Below are 20,308 nucleotides of genomic sequence, written 5' to 3'. Positions count from 1 at the left end.
TGAAGCTGGCACACCCTAGGGCCCATGCTCTCCAACAAGGGAAGATACTGCAATGAGAACCCCGTGCACCGCAACTAGAGAAAAGTCCATGCAGCAATGAAGACCCAGCACAGCCAAAAATAAACAAAATAAAAAAAAAAAAAGTTTTAACGGGATAGGGACAGATCACAGAATTGAAGACTCTGACCTTTATCCTCCAAGTAACAGAAACAGTTGAGGATTTGCAGGAAAGGGAAACTATGCAAATCAGGATTTTAAGAAGATTAATCTGGCAGGAGAGGGAAAGACCTCATGCCAAGAAACCTATTAGGAAGTTGTTCAGGCAGGACAAACAGCAAAAGTTGAGAGGAAGGGACCAGCTGTGACTAGCATAGCATAGGAAGAATCAAGCAGACTCTGAGTAAACTGACTTATGAATATTCTGGAAATGACAATACACCTGAAATACAATCTGAAAACGACAACATATTTTAGTAATCAAATCATTAATTCAAACTTACCCTCTGCGATGTCTGAGCATGATGTGCCGATGGCTGTGTCCCCACTGTCAGCTACACTTGAACAACGACTGAAGCGGCTCCGAAAGGCCTCTGAGATAACTGGGGTCTGCCATTCAGTCCCCAGGGAACTGCCCTTCTGAATCACGCTGGAACCTGAAACAACCAGCATTTCCCACTGTTAGTGTGAATCAGCTCGTGTAATTCCACAAAACTTTTTTTAAAAAAATCACTTAAACCTGTGAGAGAATAGCCATACTTCACCCCTTTCTTCCTCCTGTGCCTATTTCAGCTACTCTGAATTAGTTAATTTTATTTTTTTTAATGGTGTTTTTTAAAATTAGGCATTCATCCATTCATTCATGGCTGCAGTGGGTCTCCGTTGTGGCATAGGGACTCTTCATTGCTGCAGGTGGGCTATCTCTAGTTGTGGTGAGTAGGGGCTACTCTCTAGCTGTGGTGCCGGGCTTCTCCTTACAGTGGGTTCTCTTGTCTCAGAGCATGGGCTCTAGGCACTTGGGCTCAGCAGTTGTGGCACACAGGTTCAGTTGCCCCAAGGCATGTGGAAACTTAGTTCCCAAACTAGGGGTCGAACTCATGTTCCCTGCATTGCAAGGCAGATTCTCAACCACTGAACCATCAGGGAAGTCCCTGAATTAGTTAAATCTAAATGGAAATAGCATAAGAGATAAGAATGTTCAAAGACACACAAAAAGACCTACCAAGGATCCAGGAGTACTGAGACAGTAATAATTAACAGCAGCTCCATTCTTTGAAATCTAGAAGCCACGGCACTTTACAGACATGGTCTCATCTACCTAGTGAAAAGTATTATAACCCCTGTTTTACAGAGGATACAGCTGAGATTTGAACCTATGCTATTCTGATTCCAATACCCACATTTTTTTCCTCTTACAGGGTTTCTCAACAGGTTCTCTTGGCATTCTGGGTCTGACAATTCTTCAATGTATAGTCTACCTACTACAGGACGGTTAAGCACCCCTAGTCCTTCCCCAACCCCTAAATGCCAGTAACAGACCTCACTCCATCCCACCATCATTGAGAAACCTGAAAATACCCCCATATGTTTCCAAATGCTCCACAGGGTAACATGCAATTCAGTGTCCTTTGAAAATCACCACTTGGGAATGAATCAGGGTATCCTTCTGGGCAAGGTGAATCCAGATCAAGGCAAGTCTTACAAGTTAATCTGAAGGTTTCTGGGGGGCAATGCAGAGGAACTACTAAAATTTCTGAGCAGGTAAGATGAAACAAGACTGATGAAATTTATCTGACTTTGTCAGCTTGTTGTTTGAGGGCTGGTAGATAGGAATTGTTCAATAAATACTTTATTTATGAACATATTAGCAAAGAGTTAAATTCAAATTATTTTTTAAAAATCACTGTAATTTTTCTAAACTTTATATGAGATGATCCATGTAAACAAACAGGTAATGGCAGGTACTTATCCATTTAAAGTGTCAGAATCTGAGTGTGTAAAATATGTTTCTACACACTCTATGATCTAGTGGGAAGCAAATGATATTTGAATTTAGTGCTTCTCCCACCTTCTGAACCAACCTACTTTTGCATCTTTTTTCGCTACCCTTACGTTTACTGTCTACTGAAGACATTCTCACTTTCCCCAAGAACTCCTTTTATTTTTTGGGTCTTAGGGGACTGTCTGATTTGAAAACATTTATATATACACAGTAATCTGTAACAATCTTTAATAGAAAACACAGCCAAAAATTAGAGCCTCTGATCAGCGTAAGATCAGCCAGTGTTACTATACTAAATTAACAAAAGTCTAGCCAGAAGCAAAGAAATTTGACTTCTTGGTGAGTTTATATGGCATTATCTCTCCAGTCAGTGTATAATTTGTCATGTTTTTTGAAACAGTGAAAATCCATGAGGGCCTCATCCTGGAAACCACTCCCTGTTACTACTACTAATCTTTTTCTTCACTTCTACCATCTTTCTAGTCAACCACTCAATATATCAATTCTCTTTTTTTTTAGTTCTACCAGTTTATTGCTACCAACCCATCTCCCTCCACCCTCATGCACCCATGCTCAGTCATGTAATCCCATGGACTGCAGGCCACCAGGCTCCTCTGTCCATGGACTTTTCCAGGCAAGAATACTGGAGTGGGTTGCCATTTCCTTCTCCATATATATCAATTCTAAAAGAAAGATTTGCTGAAATGAAAGTGTGTTTTGGTACAGTTACAGAGATTGATTATCTGAAGTGTGAGTTCTGTGTTATGCCATGTGTCCTATCACCGGCTTGTGGGAGATGATCAATCAAACAAGAGACCGCAGAGAACAACGCACAGCAAGGCAGTGAGCTGACAGGAACTGCTGCATTCCAAAACTTGCACTATACATAGCTGTCCTAAGAAACTGTACATTTAGTCCTAAGACAGTGCATAGCAGATGTTCAATAAATATTTGCCGAATGACTCGAATTTTTTCAAAGTGCTTACTACATGCAAGGCCATATGCCTAGAAGAAAATAACATACCTGTCAAAATGTCTGTTATAAGGCACCGTAAGATTTTTAAAGTTAAAGAAAACATATCATTGGTTCCATAAATGTATTCTTTCTTCATAAATGTCCCAGAATGCAAAAGTTATTTTTCTAAAATGGTACTTCCTATTTGAATATACCGTATCTAATTAAATGTTGCCTATTGAGTGTGTATGACTATAGCCTTCCAGGCTCCTCTGCCCATGGAATTTTCCAGGCAAGAATACTAAAGTGGTAGCCTTTCCTTTCTCCAGGGGATCTTCCCAACCCTGGTACTGAATCCAGATTTCCTACATTGCAGGCGGATTCACCAGCTGACCCACATGGGAAGCGCTTTACTTAATGTTGTCTATTGAGTGTGTATATATATTTACATGTTTTAATACATATATAAAATATATATATATACTTTTTTCTTAAGATACTTTTTTATTTAGAAAAAATATGGAACGCTTCATGAATTTGCGTGTCATCCTTGTGCAGGGGCCATGCTAATCTTCTCTGTATCGTTCCAATTTTAGTATATGTGCTGCCGAAGCGAGCACAAAATATACATATATACTTTTAACATATTAACTTAGGATATCAACTGAGCTTTCAAAATCCTTTAAATTCATTCTAGAGATAAATTTCTGAATCTCTAGTGACAACACAAGTGAGACTGCTGGCATCCAAGAAGAATTCCAATCTTTGTGGGCTAGCAGATGACTGACCCACCCACAGGACTACAAAGACAACATAGACAACAGTAATTTATGCTGTGTTTTTCTGATTTCAAATGGAACTATGTTCCAAAGTCATTTTGTTCCAATCCTTTATATGCCCCCCCCCCCAATAATCAATCACGTGGTCTTGTTGGAAGCCATGTAGCACCAGAGATAAACAGTTGTTCTCTCAGAGAGATCTATTTTTCTATTCAATGTAGCACCATGTCATTTTTGTTCTTTTGGTACCAGCATTTCAGTGAATGCTTGTTTGTTCAGTATTTCCTTTTAAGGAAATTTCCGTTATAAAGTAACAGAGCAATGGTCAGAATTTAATCCAGAAAACTTTGACTACTCACCTGGTGAGGTGGCATGAGAGATCCTCTCACTTGGGTATTTCTCCTGCATGGCCATGAACACAGTTACTTGAGCCAGCTGTAAAACGAAGGAAGCAATCAGATCTCTCCATTATCTTTTAATTCCCTGTAATTCATTCTCATTCAGCTGAAACTGCCAAATGCACACAAAGTATTCAAGTATTCTTCCACATGTTTTACTCCTAAGGATATTTTTTTAAGGCAAAGCAACTCCCAATATTTCACTCTACTTCTCCCAAAGCAAGAAGAAAAAACCTAGAACCAAACAGAGATTCCCAATACTGATCCTATAAGGTCTAGAACCCTTCTGATTATTGCAAAAATTAAAAATAATATTATTTTAATTAAAAAGCTGCCAAAGATACTCTTACCCACTGGAACGGGATGGAAGAGTGAGGTAGGAAAAAAACTAAGTAACGAAAACAAGAGCAAAGTATTACAGCTTCAATCCTGATCAACATAAAACAAATTCCCCGATTCCTCCAGTAATGAAAGTTAGTCATATGATGTACAATGATAGACAGAATTCTTGGTTAAAAGCAGAACTCTAATCCTCAGCTGGGAACATGAGATTTTCTTCCCATTTCCCCATTACTTAAATAAAACATATATATTTATTCTAATGGTAGGATCTAAGAATTTAGTATAAGTCTGATTAAGAGTTGTATAAACAAAAGCTTTAATTAGCTGTAACTAATAATAGCAAATATATGTATAGTACTTGAGAGGCAGCACAGAGTAAGAGAAGTGGCTCAGAGCACTGACTCTCAATCAGACAGTTCAGGTTTGAAGCTGGACATGAGCCAACTCATTGGAATAGACCCTGATGCTGGGAAAGACTAAGGACAGGAGGAGAAGGGGACAACAGAGGATGAGATAGCTGGATGGCAAGACAAACTCAATGGATATGGGTTTGAGCAGGCTCCAGGAGACAGTCAAGGACAGGGAAGCCTGGCATGCTATAGTCCATGGGGTCGCAATGAGTTGGACACAACTGAACAACAAATGAACAATGTACTAGCTGTGTAACCTTGGGCAAATTTCTTAATATCTTTGTGCCTCAGCTCCTTCCTATAAAAATGAGAATAAAAATGACCTAATTTGTTCTCATTTAGGATTAACTTACAATGGTGTCTGACACATATTAAGTGCTTAATAAATGCTTTTATTATACTTGGCATATTAACAGTTTATGTTAATAAAAAGTGAAAGAGTACAATTCCTGGAAGATAAATTATGAATTTAGAAACTTTGAATTTATAAGAGCCCATGGGGCTTCCCTGATAGTTCAGTTGGTGAAGAATCCACCTGCAATGCAGGAGACCACGGTTCTATTTCTGGGTCAGGAAGATCCCTTGGAGAAGGGATAGGCTGCCCACTCTAGTATTCTTGGGCTTCCCTTGTGGCTCAGCTGTTAAAGAATCCACCTACAATGCGGAAGACCTGGGTTCGATTCCCAGGTTGGGAAGGTATCCTGCAGAAGGGCAAGGCTACCTACTCCAGTATTCTGGCCTGGAGAATTCCATGGACTGTATAGTCCATGGGGTTGCAAAGAGTCGGACATGACTGAGTGACTTTCACTTTCAGAGTCTGGGACAAACCCTATCCACAGAACACAATTCTTAGGGTGCAATTTAACTTTGGAGGAAAAAAAAAGGCTATATGGTACTTTTTCCCTAATGTGCTTTACTGACCTCTGCAGTTTTTTCTTAGTAACAACAACAAATCCTAATTCACTGCATCTACAACAGAAATTGTACGATCCCCTGAAATCCCAGGTCTCCACATACTGGGTAAGAGAAACTTTGTGCAGTTAAAACAGTTTCCATTTATGGCCACTATTTGATTCAGTGTTTCACTGTGACACAGAAGGATGATCTACCTACTAGTGATACCAGTCAATATCAAAACTCATTTTCATCCCCTTCTTTAAAATATAAAAAGGTTGGTCCATTAAATTCTGAAACCTTTCCAAATTCAGAGGAGTTGAAAATGGGATGACAAAAGAACTCTCCATTAAACATGGATTTACCCTATGACTCAGTAGCTTCAAACGTATGTCAACACAAAATCCTGTACATTAATCTTCATAGCAGCATTATAAAGTGGCCAAAAAGTAGAAAGAAATGTCCATTAGCTGACTGATGGATAAATAAAACGTGGCCTTCCCTCACAGCTCAGTTCATAAAGAACTGGTCTGCAATGCAGGAGATCCCGGCTCAATTCCTGGGTCAGGAAGATCCTCTGGAGAAGGGAAAGGCTACTCACTCCAGTATTCTGGCCTGGAGAATCCCATGGACTATATAGTCCATGGGGTTGCAAGGAGATGGACACAACTGGGTGACTTTCACTTTCTTTTTCAAATAAAATGTGGTATATTCATACAATGGAATATTATTAGGCAGAAAAAAAGGAATGAAGTACTGATACATGCAACAACATGGATGAACACTGGAAATAACATACTAAGTAAAGAAAGACAAGTACAAAAGGCCATATATTGTATGAATCCATTTATATAAAGTGTCCAGAACTGGCAAATCCATAAAGACAATAGATGAGTGGTTGCTAGGGACTAAGAGGAGGGCAGGAAGTTTCTGACTAGCCTGAACAAAATGTTGAAATTAGATAATGATGATGGCTGCGCAAGCTTGTGAATACACTAAAACCTCTGAATTGCACACACGTAAAACTGAATTTTATGATATGTGAATTAAATCTCAATTAAAAAAAAACCTCCCATAAGGAGTAATACAGTACAGAATAAGTAATTCTTAACTTCTTCCTACTTAAGTTTACAAGTAGATGGGCTACTGGTGGAAATTTTTAGAGACATTGAAAGAGACAGACTTCTTGAGATAAAAGTGAGAGAAATGAATGGATAAGAAGTATTACAAATAGCCAATTATACAGCCAAGAGAGGTAGAAATGAATGTAGGCAGACAGAAGACAAGAACCCAACACTGATGATTTCTACTTTCAAAGCTGTTTAAACTACAGAACAATTAATTCAACAAATTTAACATGTATTAAGTACAAGCATACATCTTTTTTTAATTGCACTTCACTTTACTGAGCTTCACAGATTCTATTTTTTTTAACAAAGTAAAGATCTGTGGCAACCCTGGTGTTAAGCAAGTCTATGGATGCCATTTTTTCCCTGTAGCATTTGCTCACTTTGTGTCTGTGTCATATTTTGGTGATTCTTGCAATATTCCAAGCTTTTTCATCATTATTACATCCATTATGGTGATCTGTGATTAGTGATCTTTGATGTTACTATTGTAATTGCAGGAGTGGTAGAACTAGCAAGAGGACTAAAATTAGAAGTGGAGCCTGAAGATGTGACTGAATTACTGCAATCTCATGATAAAACTTTAAAAGATGAAGAGGTGCTTTTTATGGATGAGAAAAGTGGTTTCTTGAGATGGAACTACTTCCAGTGAAGATGCTGTCAAGACTGTCGAAATGACAACAAACGATTTAGAATATTACATAAACTTAGTTGACAGAGCAGCAGCAGGGTTTGAGAGGACTGATTGGTTTTGAAAGAAGTTCCACCATGGGGAAAATACCATTAAACAGCTTTGCATGTTATAGAAAAATTGTTTGTGAAAGGAAAAGCCAATCAATGCAGTAAACTTCACTGTTGTCTTATTTTAAGAAATTGCAACAGCCACCCCAACATTCAGCAACCATCACCTCATTCAGTCATCAGCCATTAACATCAAGGCAGAATCCTCTACTGCCAAACTGGCAAACAGATTACGAATCACTGAGGGTTCAATGATGGTTAGCTTTTTTTTTTTTTTTTTTTTAGCAATATTTTTTATTTAAGGCATGTACATTTTTAAAAGACATAATGCTATTGCATACTTAATGGACTACAGTAAAGTGTAAACATAACATATACGTACTGAGAAACCAAAAAAATTTGTGACTCGATTTATTCCGGTGGTCTGGGACCCTACCCACAATATCTCTGAGGTAATCCAGTCCTTACTACACATCAAGCACTGTGCTAAAGGTTCTATAGTATCATGTCTTATGTTTAATACTCACATCAAACCTATGAGGTAGTTACTAAGGCACCACAAGTTGGAGGTTCCACCTCAGACAGAGCCAGAGCTGCAAGTCCCAAAGCACTTAGGGGCTGGGGCAGCTTATATAATTTCTTCACTGCAGCTCATATAATTTCTTCACTTCACCTAAGCTCTATTTCCCAAGTTGCTATCCAAGAACTAGATTTTGACTGTTGTATTTCTCCTTTGAAGAATTATAATCTTAGTGTGGAACACATTTGGCAGCTGTTGAGAGAACCACATCAAGACAGGAGAGGATTTGAAGGGATACACAGACAGCTGACACACACTAAGAATCTCACACCATTACACTATTTCCATCTCCTTGATCATTCATCGAACCAGATCTAAAGAGAAGCCAAATCCTTGCCAAGATTGCCTTTACAAAGGAGTCCTGAAACACACCACACCATCAGATTATTATAAAACATACAAGGCCGAAGGGCAAGAAATGAAGCATGGTTATCGTAATCGTCCTTGTATCACCACTCCTCCCTTCCTAGCACACAGTATTCAATTCATCAACCAAAATTTACTGAGTGTCTATTTGCCTGGTTCTGTGCCATGCAGTGGAAGTAGACTGGTGCAGAGGACAAACAGGGTTCTGATCCTCCCATTTAATGTGCGGAACACCCTCTATTGAATAAATAAGTTTCAACACACTTTCTGTGCATCCAGAGAACCAGCTCCTCCCTGTCTATAGCAGGGATCCTCAATCTTGGTACTACTGACACTCGGGTCGGTAAGTCTTTGATGTAGGGCTGTCCTGCAGGCTGTTCAGCAGCACCCCTGACACCTACCCATCGGATGCCAGGAACAATCCCAGAGTTGTGAGAACCCAAAACGTCTCCAGACACTGTTAAATAGCCTGTGGAGGGGGGAGCAAAACCGTGCCGGCTCAGAAACTCCAGCCCAGCGCCTTCACGAGTGCTCTCGGTCCCTCCGACCTTCCTTCTCTATTCATGATCCAAATCTTGGCTCGAAATTCGCTTCCTCGGGGAGGGCTCCCAGCCCCCTCAGACCTGTTGGTGCCTAGGGGTCCGCGCTCCGTACTTTTCCACCCTGCACAACCACCCGCTTGACGTCTACTCTCCCAGGGCTACGCGCTCCGAGAGGGCAAGGAACTTCCCTCCCGCCGTGCCCTGGCGACGGAGACCGGCACTGTACCTCACAGAGGTCCCGCAACTGCTGTGGAATGAGGGACGGAGAGAGCAAGGCGATGAAAGCGGGGGGCGTTATTTCAGAAAGCCGGGGCGTGAGAGACCCAAGGCGGGCAGCTCAGCGGCTCTGCGCATGCTCTTCGCTCTCCCACGGCCCCCCCCCACGGAGGCAGGTCGACCGTGCCTGAGGCTCTGCCGGGGCTCTCCAAGGAGGGCACAGGGTTTGTCAGTCCAACGAAGGCCCGGGAGAGAGGAGGACTTACGTGGGCTTGAAAGCGGGCAGCAAAACCCCTCACTCAGGAACACCAACCGCTGCGACCGCGTCGGCCACGAACAGCAGCGCAGCCCCTCAGCTCGCCTCCCTCAGCTCGCCTAACGGCCGTTAACACACCCGCCAGGCCGCGCGCCGCGCGCTCCGCCCCGGCCCCGCCCCTTTCTGCCCATCTGCGACCAATCAGAAGTAGGGCCGCGCGGGTGTCCCACCCTTGCACGCCGCCCTCGGCGCGGGGAACGGACGGATCTCTCTGCGCATGAACCAGTCGCCGCTCTCTGCAGTCGCCTCAACCCCTCGACTGGTCTCGCCTTTGGGCGGAGCGCTGCTCACCGGGCCCTGTAGTGGCCTTCTTGGGCCTGTGCAGATTGAGAAACTGGCAGCCAGCGCAGCTCATTCCGGGATCCCAGCCTCCTCCCATTCCTCACCACCTATCAAGTACTCCCACCTGAAACAGGGGATCACATTGTGACCAGGAGTTAGGTTGTGGTCAGGGTCACTGTCTTGTCAGGGTCAGGACTTGATCCGGTTACATAACAGGCCATGGTCAATCTGTGACCAGGAGTCAGATTGAAGGGTATGGGATCAATCTTGCCTCCCTACTCAAACGTGCTCCCCTCTCATTTATATTTTAATGAAGACTTTTGGCGTTAATTTAAGAGAATATTAACAATTTTCAACACAGTTTTAAGTTCAATAGCTTCCTTTTAACTTTATTTTGTTTCATTCTGTTTTCTTTTTGAGATATTTAAGCATAATATAGTCAATGGTATTTTCCCCTCATACTTTAGGATATTTTCTTTCTTTTTTTGCCCCAGCCTGTGGCTTGCAGGATCTTAGTTCCAATCTTAGTTACCCTACCAGAGATTGAACTGTGCCCTCAGCAGTGGAAGCCCCAAGTCCTAGCCATTGGACTGCCAAGGAATTCCCTAGGATATATATTTTTTTACTTATTTTAAAATATTTTTATTTGGCGACTTAGTTGCAGCACATGGGATCTTAAGTTGCAGCATGGGGTCTAGTTCCCTGACCAGGGATCAAACGTGGACCCCTGCATTGGGAGCACAGTCTTAGCTACTGGACCACGAGGGAAATCTTGCCTAGGATATATTTTAAATGTGGGCAAGGGTTAATGGCTTTGTCAACAGGGCTATTTAAAAGGTCTATTTAAAAGGTCTGTTTATTCCAGAGTCGTAAAGTGAATATGAATTCCCAACGAAATGTAATTAATTGTACTGATTTAATGTGTGTGATTTTTATGTACATGAAAAAATAATATGGATTGATCATTTGACTTAATTTTTTTTCTGGAGCTGTTAAATCATTAAATGATAAGAGAAGATTTTGCAAATGAAATGTTAAAGACTTTTAGTTGCTTGTAACAACATATTTCCCCAAGAAATTAATTTCTGGAATGATTATAGATACAAATAAAAGCAATATTTTAAAAATGAAACAACAAAATAGGCATAGGGCCTTCTTGGGATTTTGTGAAAGTACCACCTCTGTCAGCTTCTAAAGCCTGCCCTGCTTTGTGGTTCACACCATGCAGTGGTACTTCCTGCCTTCAGCTATCCTCTCTGTAGGGTCAAAGCCTGTGTTTTGTGTGCTGTTGAATCCCCAGTAGATTCCAACCTGTTTTTGAATGAATAAATGGTAGCACACTGTTGCCTCTATCCACCCTCTGTTAGGAAAAGGGAGTTAATGAGGCTGGAAATAATGATCAGAATAATATTATATTCATACCTGCTGTGCTCTGCTTAGTCATTCAGTCATGTCTGACTCTTTGCAACCGCATGGACTGTAGCCCGCCAGTCTCCTCTGTCCGTGGAATCCTTCAGGCAAGAATACTGGAGTGGATTGCCATGCCCTCCTCCAGGGCATCATCCCAACCCAGGTCTTCCACATTGCAGGCAGATACTTTACCATCTGAGCCACCAGGGAAGCCCATGAATACTGGAGTGGGTAGCCTATCCCCTCTCCAGGCGATCTTCCTGACCCAGGAATCAAACCAGGGTCTCCTGCATTGTGGGCAGATTCTTTACCAGTTGAGCTACCAGAGAAGCCCTATATTGACACATTAAATCCTAATTCTGAAATTGAATAGATCTTGCCCATTCTGCGGAAGAAAGGAGACTTGGAACCAGTTGGCCACAGCTCAGCAACTTACCTAGCATGTGAGTCATGGAGTCCCCATGTTGAAGCAAAGACCATCTGGTTAAATTAACCAAGACCCATAGAGAACAAAGTTACTTTTCACATGTATGTACACACACACACACACACACACACACACACACACCCCCACCATTCCTCATAAAGCCTCGAATTTTGTGGTCTGATAACAGAAAAGGAGTCAGATAAAGTAGGAAAGTTCTCTGCTGTTTATTGGCCATAATCTCTGCCTACACCTTACCATAGTGAGCAGTACAAACCTACCCTTGGAAGAGTTCCAGAGATGGGAAGGGAAGGTGAAATGAGGAAACACTGCCCAAGGCTCAGTGGTCACAATCCTTACTAGACAGTTTAATAAGTCACACATGGATTCCATCTTCACCCCCAACCTGTTTTGTCACTAACAAGAGGACAGACTATTTGCCTTCCCCTATATCTTCCTCCACCCTACCCTTGCCTCAGGCCACTAAACTAAAGTCTAAGGACTAGAGTTTCAGGGGAGTATCTGGATAGGATTTTATCCTAGCATCCAGTCTATCACCGTGAGAAGAAAGATGGCCATCCAGGATCCTGCAGGAAAGAAAGAAATGATTTTAAAAGCAGAATTAGGTGGCTTTGTGAGCCTGGGAAACATTTTAGGCTTAAACACTCCACTTTGGAGATTATTTAGTAAGTCATTCATGCATTCTTTCAACAAAGCTTTCCTGGGGTTTACTATGTGGCCCTGAGTACTCAGACAGTTGGATAGCATCACTGACTCAATGGACATGAGTTTGAGCAAACCCCAGGAAATAGGGAAAGACAGGAAAGCCTGGCATGCTGCAGTTTATGGGGTTACAAAGAGTTGGACATGACTTAGTGACTGAACAACAACTGTGTGGCAGTTCCTCTGTTGGGTTGGGGGTGAGATAGATGGAGATACAGAGATGAACTCTCCATTCAGTGTGGATTCCACTCAACCTCCTCACTTGTTACTACCTTCCTGGCCTCATATCTTGACATTTCAACCCCTACTCTAAATCATTTCTGGATAGCCTCAGGTTCTGATAAGGGGTAAAATGTTATGACTACAAACAGTCCCAAAATGACAACTCTGCCATGTATAGCTGAGAAAGTTGAGACTTAGGGTAAATAAGTTCTCCCAGGTCACATACTACTGAGTAGAGATGAGATCCAAGACCAGCCAGTGTGCACCCCCAGACCCTGGTGCAGCCATCATAACTTTGTCACAGCAATCCCTGGGTACCAACCTGCCAGACTCCTGCTGCTGGAGGCACTAGACTCTGAAACCGCAAAGGAAAAAAGATTAAGCTTAAACTTTTTAGGCTTAAACAGTCCACTCGGGATTATTTAGTGTCATTTATGCATTCTTTGTGGAGAAGGAAATGCCAACCCACTCCAGTATTCTTGCCTGGAGAATCCCAGGGACAGAGGAGCCTGGTGGGCTGCCATCTATGGGATCGCACAGAGTCGGACATAACTGAAGCGACTTAGCAGCAGCAGCATGCATTATTTGATTAAGCAAAAGGACCGTTTCTCGAAGCATGGGCTCAGAAGGTTGTGATGATGAACCTTCTGCCTCTAAAGAATGGACTTACTAAGAAGATAGGCTTTCCTGTGAGGGTCAGAGCTTTGGGAGGTTGTCACCAAACAGAGAGAAGGGAGAGATGGTTTCAGACTAGCAGCAGGGTTTACAAAAGCAGACTGGCACAAGGGACAAACATACTGGGCAAAAATGGGTCTGGGGTGGGCAGGAAAGATGAGAATGGGAGGAGAAAAGTTTAATGAGTGAGAAAAGGAACCAGGATGGGGTGAGAAAGGAGACCTCTCCAGAGCAAAGGAATCAAGGAGGACACGGACTGGAATTGAGGGAAAAGTATGGTAGGAAGAGGTTAAAGGGTTGACATCTCAGAACAGGTCAGTGGGGAAATCTAGAAGAGGAGCCAAGGAGGCCCCCAAATGATCCAGTTACCACTCAATCGGATGGGCCCGAACACCAGCCAGCCAGTGCCGCTCTCCTGACCCTCCCGGGTTGAGATCTCCCAGGCTCGATTCCTCCCAGGCAGATTGTTCTGTCTACAGGTCTGTGGGGACAAAGCAGAAGGGTAGCGAAGTCTCTCTCCACCCTCACCTGGTTGGGCCTTTGCCCGAGATGCCCAGGTTGCCCCAGTGAATTCACCAAAATCCTGCCCTTTAGGTCAATCTACAGGCCCCTCACCCCGGGCAGGCTAGACCAGGCCCCAGCACCACCGTCCTCCAGGCCCCTCCTTAGTCCCACCCTTGGGATGAAGGAATTGCTGGGAGCCCAGCTCCCCAGCTAGCTGCGCTCAGCTGTGGCCTGTGGAGCGCCTAGTGCTGCCCGCTCACCGGTGGACACGGGCGTCCTGCCTGCTTGTCACACAGGGTCACTCGGCTGTGCAGGTAGAGCGCATCGCTGGGCAAGAGGCGGAACGGATTGAAGGCCAGTTTCACCTCCAGGGAGGCCCCGTTGGCCCGCAGGCCCTCCAGCAGCCGCTTGCTGACAGGGCAGCTGTCAGGAGAGGCAGTGTCCCCCATGGTTAGGAGCCCAGGCAAACACTGATTTCCCCTTTTTGGCTTGTCCAGTGTGGGTGTACATGCTGGGTCTCAAGATGAAAATTCACATGCATTATTTCATTGTATTCTCACATCAGTTGTAGGAGGAAGACAATACTTTTGCCCCCCTCCTCGTTCTTTCTTTACTTCTTTCTTTCTTTCCCTCCCTTTCTTCCCTTCCCTCCTTGTGTCCCTCTCTCTCCCTTCATTTCTGTCTCCTTCCCTCTTTCCCTCCCTCTCTCCCCTTTTTCTTTCTTTCTCTTTCCCTCCTTCCTTTTTTTTTTTTAAAGTCTTTTCTTTCCCTCTGTCTTTTCCTTTCTTCTCCTTCCTCTCTTACTTCTATTATTATTTTGATGATGTGGTGGTAGCAACTTAAGGCAAGATGACCTTTTATTTTTATGTGTGTTTTTCTAAGGCCCTCCCCTTTCAGTAAAGTGCACTTCACTGGACATAGTTTATCAGTGGGCACTTATTAGCTGCTCCACATTAAAAAAAAGGAAACCTCAGCTACTGGTGGCAAACTGATAGGCACAAAAAATTATGAGCTAAGGGATTCGGACTTAGTGGCCTCAACTGTCCTTGGTGTTGTCATGGTAACTTTTTTGAGGTGACAATAACCTAAATGTAACCCCTTCACTATAACTGATAACATTGGAATAGAGTCCGTGCAGAGTCCGTGGGCAGAAAGTCTTACTGTGCATAGGTTCTCTTCTTGGTGCTTGGGAAAAAGTTCACTCAGGGAACTGAGTGAATGAAACAGACCAAACTTCCTATTCTCTTGTGAGTAAGAGGAGACACACAAGAAATAACTTAATAAAAAAAAAAAAAAGTAAATGAGCTCACGTAACATAGTATATAATAGGAGGTGATAAGTAGATAGAAGAAAGAAATACGGATCTAGAGTGGATGAGTGGAGGGTAGTTGCAATTTTAAATAGCAAGGATGGGGTAGGCTTCATTGAAATGGTGTCCTTTAAATAAAGACTAAGGGGATGAGAATTCTCCATGTAGGTATCAGGGCGTTGAGGATTCCAGGAAGAGAAAACAGCCAATGTAAAAGCCTAAGGGACAGCGAATTATCTTCCTGCTAAATTACCTGTCCCCTTCTATGGGCATTAGGCGATCACCTCTATGACCGCTCTCCCTTGTACTTTCCGAAGCCCATGTAATCTTTTTATACCCTGGGGTCTTTATTCCAGGACTCAAGCCTGCCTGCTTGCTCAGGTGCTTCAGCCGTGTCTGACTCTCTGACACTACGGACTGTAGCCCGCCAGGCTCCTCCGACCATGGGATTTCCGGGGCAAGAATTCTGAAGTGAGTTGCCATGCCCACATCCAGGGGATCTTCCCGACCCAGGGATCGAAACTGCCTCTCTTGTGTCTCCTGCATTGGCGGACAGATTCTTTACCACTAGCGCCTCCTGGGAAGCCCAGTATTTTTTATCCTTGGGTCTTTATCCCTGGTGGCTCAGATGGTAAAGCGTCTGCCTGCAATGTGGGAGACCCCAGTTCGATCCCTGGGTCAGGAAGATCCCCTCGAAAAGGAAATGGCAACCCACTCCAGTACTCTTGCCTGGAAAATTCCATGGATGGAGGAGCCTGGTGGGCTACAGTCCATGGGGTCGCAAAGAGTCGGACACGACTAAGCGACTTCACTTTCTTTCACTTTCTTTATTCCAAGACTCAAGCTTACTATCAGTAAATCCATTCTAGTTTCCCGCCTTGATGGTCCTTTTCTTCTACTTCTTTTATCTTTGACTGTGTCATGTGGCTTGTGGGATCTCAGTGGTTGGGATTGAGCCTAGCCTCATGGCAGTGAAACCGCCGAGTCCTAACCACTGGACTGGGGATTCTGTCCTTTTTTTCTTTTAAAGATGAGGAAACTGAAGCTCAGAAAAGCTAAGTAGGTGGTCCAGGTTTCTTCAGGTAGCAATCTGAGTGCAGTGCCACCCATACCCTTAATCACTAGGTTCTCTTTTCTCCTAACAAAGGCGCTTCCCTGGTGGCTCAGATGGTAAAGAATATGCCTGTAATGCAGGAGACCTGGGTTCCATCCCCGAATGGGGAAGATCCCCTGGAGAAGGGCATGGCAACCGACTCCAGTATTCTTGCCTGGAGAATTCCAAGGACAGAGAAGTCTGGCAGGCTACAGTCCATGGGGTCACAAAAAGTCAGACATGATTCACTTTCACTTTCTATTTCCTCCTGACAGAGGAAGAATTGCACAGTAGAATGGATTTGGTGGTATTTCAGAATCAGGACTCTGGAAGAATGAGTAGCTCAGCATTATGTCCTTGGTCTAGTCATTAAACTCTGAATCCTCTAATCCTCTTATTTCATAGGGTTTTTTCAGGAATAAATGAGGCGATGAATGATTCACTGTGCTCTGTGAAGACTTGTTAATAATAATGAAATAAAACCAGGAGGCAGGAGACATGTCTCCTTCCCTTGACCATGAGCTGTTGAGGGTAAGGACTTGAACCACCACTTATCAAGGTCTACCACTTAGGAGTTGTGTGAACTGAGCCTAAGTTTCTCCATCTATAAAATGGGAATGAAAATATAACTATCTCGTACAGTGTGTTGTGAGCCTTATGTGAATTAATATATGCGAAGTGATTTGAACAGTGTCTGTTCAAATGTCAAATATATTATGTAGTGTATCATACCCTGAAATGTCAGCTTTGTTTTCATTTTTTACTTTTATGACTGTAAATCCTCAGTAACTGTTTGAGGAAAGAAGACGAGGAATGAGTGCCATTAACTGACTATAATCTTGTAGAGGCCTTCATTTCCCATTGCCTTAATTTACTCATCTGAAACATGGAAATGATAATAATCTTTGCATTTTTTTCAACATTCACCCAGCACTTACTTTCTCCTCCTGTTTATGTACCAGGAATACAGAGGAAAGTGACAGGACCTGTGCTTATGGGTACGAAACCACCCAGCTCAAGCTACAGTCCAAGAGCTAGAGTAGCAGTGAAAGGAGGTTACCAGGGCCCCACAGGTACTTACCTTCCCTTCACAAAGTGGTGGGTGGCCTTAACAACACCAGTCCTGGAGATGCTGGTGCTGGCAAAGACCTCATTGACCACCAGGGCAAATCTATTTGGGTCCCTGCTTGTCGCTCTGAGGACCACGTAGAGAGGCTTGTGAAGGGGAGCTGGTCTGTTCTCAAGTGGAGATGAGCACTGAGGGTCTGTGTAGATGCCCAGGATGATGATGGTGTCCCCAGTGCCCGAAATATGGATGGTGATATATCTGGAGAGGGATGGCAATAAGACCCTCACCACAAAACCCTAGAGGCAAGGGGTATCATTCACCCTCTGCCTTGTACCCTAGTTCACTGAGCACTGGTAGCCACAGAGAACTAGGGGAAGAGAAGTGTTGGTCGCTCAATCATTCCAACTCTTTGTTGACCCCATGGACTGTAGCCTGCCAGGCTCCCCTCTCCATGGAATTCTCCAGGCAAGAATACTGGTGTGGGTAGTCATGCCCTTCTCCAGGGGATCTTCCCGATCCAGGGATCAAACCTGGGTCTCCTGCATTGCAAGCAGATTCTTTATTGTCTGAGCCACCAGGGAAGCCCACGGAAAGGGAGTGGAGGGTCAAGTTTGCTAAGCTTCCTCCTGGACCTCCTAAAAAGTGAGCGGCCACGTCATAGATCCTCAGACCCCAGGGTCCTTGAGGACGTCTGAGCCATCCTACCTCAAGGTAATTAATTTACATAAACAACCCATAATGTATTACTTCATAAAAGCACCTTTTTCTTCCACTAATACTTTGAATCCCAGTCTAAGAGGTACCTATGATTGCTGGGTGGGCATGGCAGGGGGACCAACATCCGGAGGGTGTTGACTCCTTTTGCATCAATTATAGGTAGCAGTGGGAACTCGAGAGCCTCTGCAGGGCCCAGCCAGAGAGGCAGCTGATGAAAAGGAACTCACGTGAAAGAGACTACTGGTTTGGGGTGAGTGACATTCACCACCAGAGCATACGTGCAGCTGAGGCTGAGCATCATGACGTCAGTTTTATTGGCAGCATCAGGGTGAGATTTCAGAAGCTGCACCTCCAGAGAATAAAGGGCATGGCTCTTGTTGATCTGGAAAAAACAGGGAGGCAGCCATTACCCTCAAATCTCCTGGGGAATCTCTGCTTTCCATCGTCATTTGTTGCAAGTTGTTTATTTAAATAAGAGGAATGGCCAAAGCCTGGACCTCTCTGGCAGTCCAGTGTTAAGATGCTGCACTTCCCTTGCAGGAGATGTGGGTTTGATCCCTGGTGGAAGATCCTGCAGCCAAAATATAGGGGGGAAAAAGAGTAATGGCTAAAGTTTACTGAGCATGGGTTGTATTCCAGGCACTGTGGTCTGAATGCAACTCTGTGAGGAGGGGTCCATTATTAGTCCCATTTTACAGAAGGGTAAACTGAGGCTTATTTATTTGGCTGCACAGTGCACCTGCAGGATCTTAGTTCCCCAACCAGGGATTGAACCCAGGCCCTCAGCAGTGAAAGCACAGAGCTCTAACAACTAGACTGCCAGGGAATTTCCAAAAGAGTAAACTGAGGGTTAGAAAGTTAAAAGATTTCCCCAAAGCAACTAACAAAGCCAGAATTCAACATCTCACTGATCCCAGAGCCCATGTTCTTAACCTCTGTGCCAGTGGTTCTCAAATTTCAACATGCATTTTAGAATCTCCTAGAAAAAAATAAAAGAGTTACTGTGGGACTTGTTGAAATTGCTGATGCCTGGCCCTTATCCTAAGATTCGGATATTTTTTTGATATTTCATTGTTTTCCACAGCATTTCTTAAAAACAAATCAAAATTATTTGTTTTATTGCTATAAATCAAGCAGTTTGTTTTAAAAAGAACACAGAATTCTAGGGGCAAAGCCATGGACTTATCTATTACATGTTGAAACTGTCAACTCTGTGCTGTTGACTTAGGCAAGAGAACCCATCTGTGGGTGGCAGAACTAGATACTGGAGGAACTATATCACCCACCTTACCCCACCATTAGAACAAACTCTGGTTTTCAAACTGAGCCTGGAGAGCTCCAGAGCCTCTTTGAAGGGGCATTAAAGTCTACCCATGTGTTAGGTGGAAGCTGACCCAGCAGGGCACTCTTCCTCCTGCTGCATTCAATCAGAGCTGCTCTATTTTTATATATTTCTTTTTATGTTTGGCTTTTCATAAGAGCCCTTTCCAGGAAAGGAGGTAACAGCACAGTGAGCAGTTAGGAGCACAAGTCAGCTCGGTTAATAACTAACTGTGTGACTTGGGATAATCCCTCAGCTTCTCTGAGCCTTAGATTGCTCATCTGTAAAATGGAAACTTCAGAGGATTATTGTGAAGATTTAGTGAGACATTGCATATAAAAAAATTTCTGACCCACAGCACATGGTACACAGTATGTGTGTGTCAATCAGTCATGTCTGACTCTTTGTGACACCATGGACTGTAGCCACTCTCCAGGCAAGAATACTGGAGTGGGTTGCCATTCCCTTCTCCAGGGGATCTTCCTGACCCGGGGATTGAACCTGGGTCTCCTGCATTACAGGCAGATTCTTTAACATCTGAGCTACCAGGGAAGCCCGGCACACAGTAAGACATTAATACATACTGGTTGTGGTTGTGGTTGTGGTAGTTATTATTTTAAAGGATTCTGTGGCTGACAAGTTTGGAAATCAATTTCCCAATCCATCAAACATGGCACCATTTATAAGGGCATTCCTAATCTGATGAGAGACAACATGGTCTCCTCCCCCAAAAGACTAGTCTGATTGCTAAGACTTGACTTCATTCCAGAGAGTTATCCTTCATTTCAATGGAAATAAAGTCACAACTGGTACCCAGTCATTCATTTCCCAGTCTGCCGGGAGCCAGCACACGAGATCTCACCCATGACAAGGTCATGAGAAGAAGACCTGACA

The 20,308-nt window shown here is 43.6% G+C and overlaps 1 protein-coding gene and 1 non-coding gene across 2 annotated transcripts in view; both read right to left on the bottom strand.

Annotated features, from left to right (window-relative positions):
* The window catches only part of CEP85 (centrosomal protein 85), a 38,006-nt gene extending 28,259 nt beyond the window's left edge, over positions 1 to 9,747 (bottom strand). The window contains exons 1-3 of the mRNA XM_061148276.1: positions 9,616 to 9,747; positions 4,093 to 4,168; positions 501 to 653 (exon numbers count right to left, since the gene is read on the bottom strand). Coding sequence (XP_061004259.1) covers positions 501 to 653; positions 4,093 to 4,147 — 208 coding nt within the window. The 5' untranslated portion in view covers positions 4,148 to 4,168; positions 9,616 to 9,747. The remainder of the gene's footprint in view (positions 1 to 500; positions 654 to 4,092; positions 4,169 to 9,615) is intronic.
* On the bottom strand, positions 3,468 to 3,574 carry LOC133061092 (U6 spliceosomal RNA). Its single transcript, XR_009693922.1, has one exon. It is a non-coding gene; the product is annotated as a U6 spliceosomal RNA (small nuclear RNA).
* Positions 9,748 to 20,308: the final 10,561 nt, after the last annotated feature.

Source organism: Dama dama, chromosome 8 (genome assembly GCF_033118175.1).
Source record: "Dama dama isolate Ldn47 chromosome 8, ASM3311817v1, whole genome shotgun sequence".
In the NCBI taxonomy this organism is placed as follows: Eukaryota; Metazoa; Chordata; class Mammalia; order Artiodactyla; family Cervidae; genus Dama; species Dama dama.
This window is presented reverse-complemented; position numbering and strand designations above follow the sequence as displayed.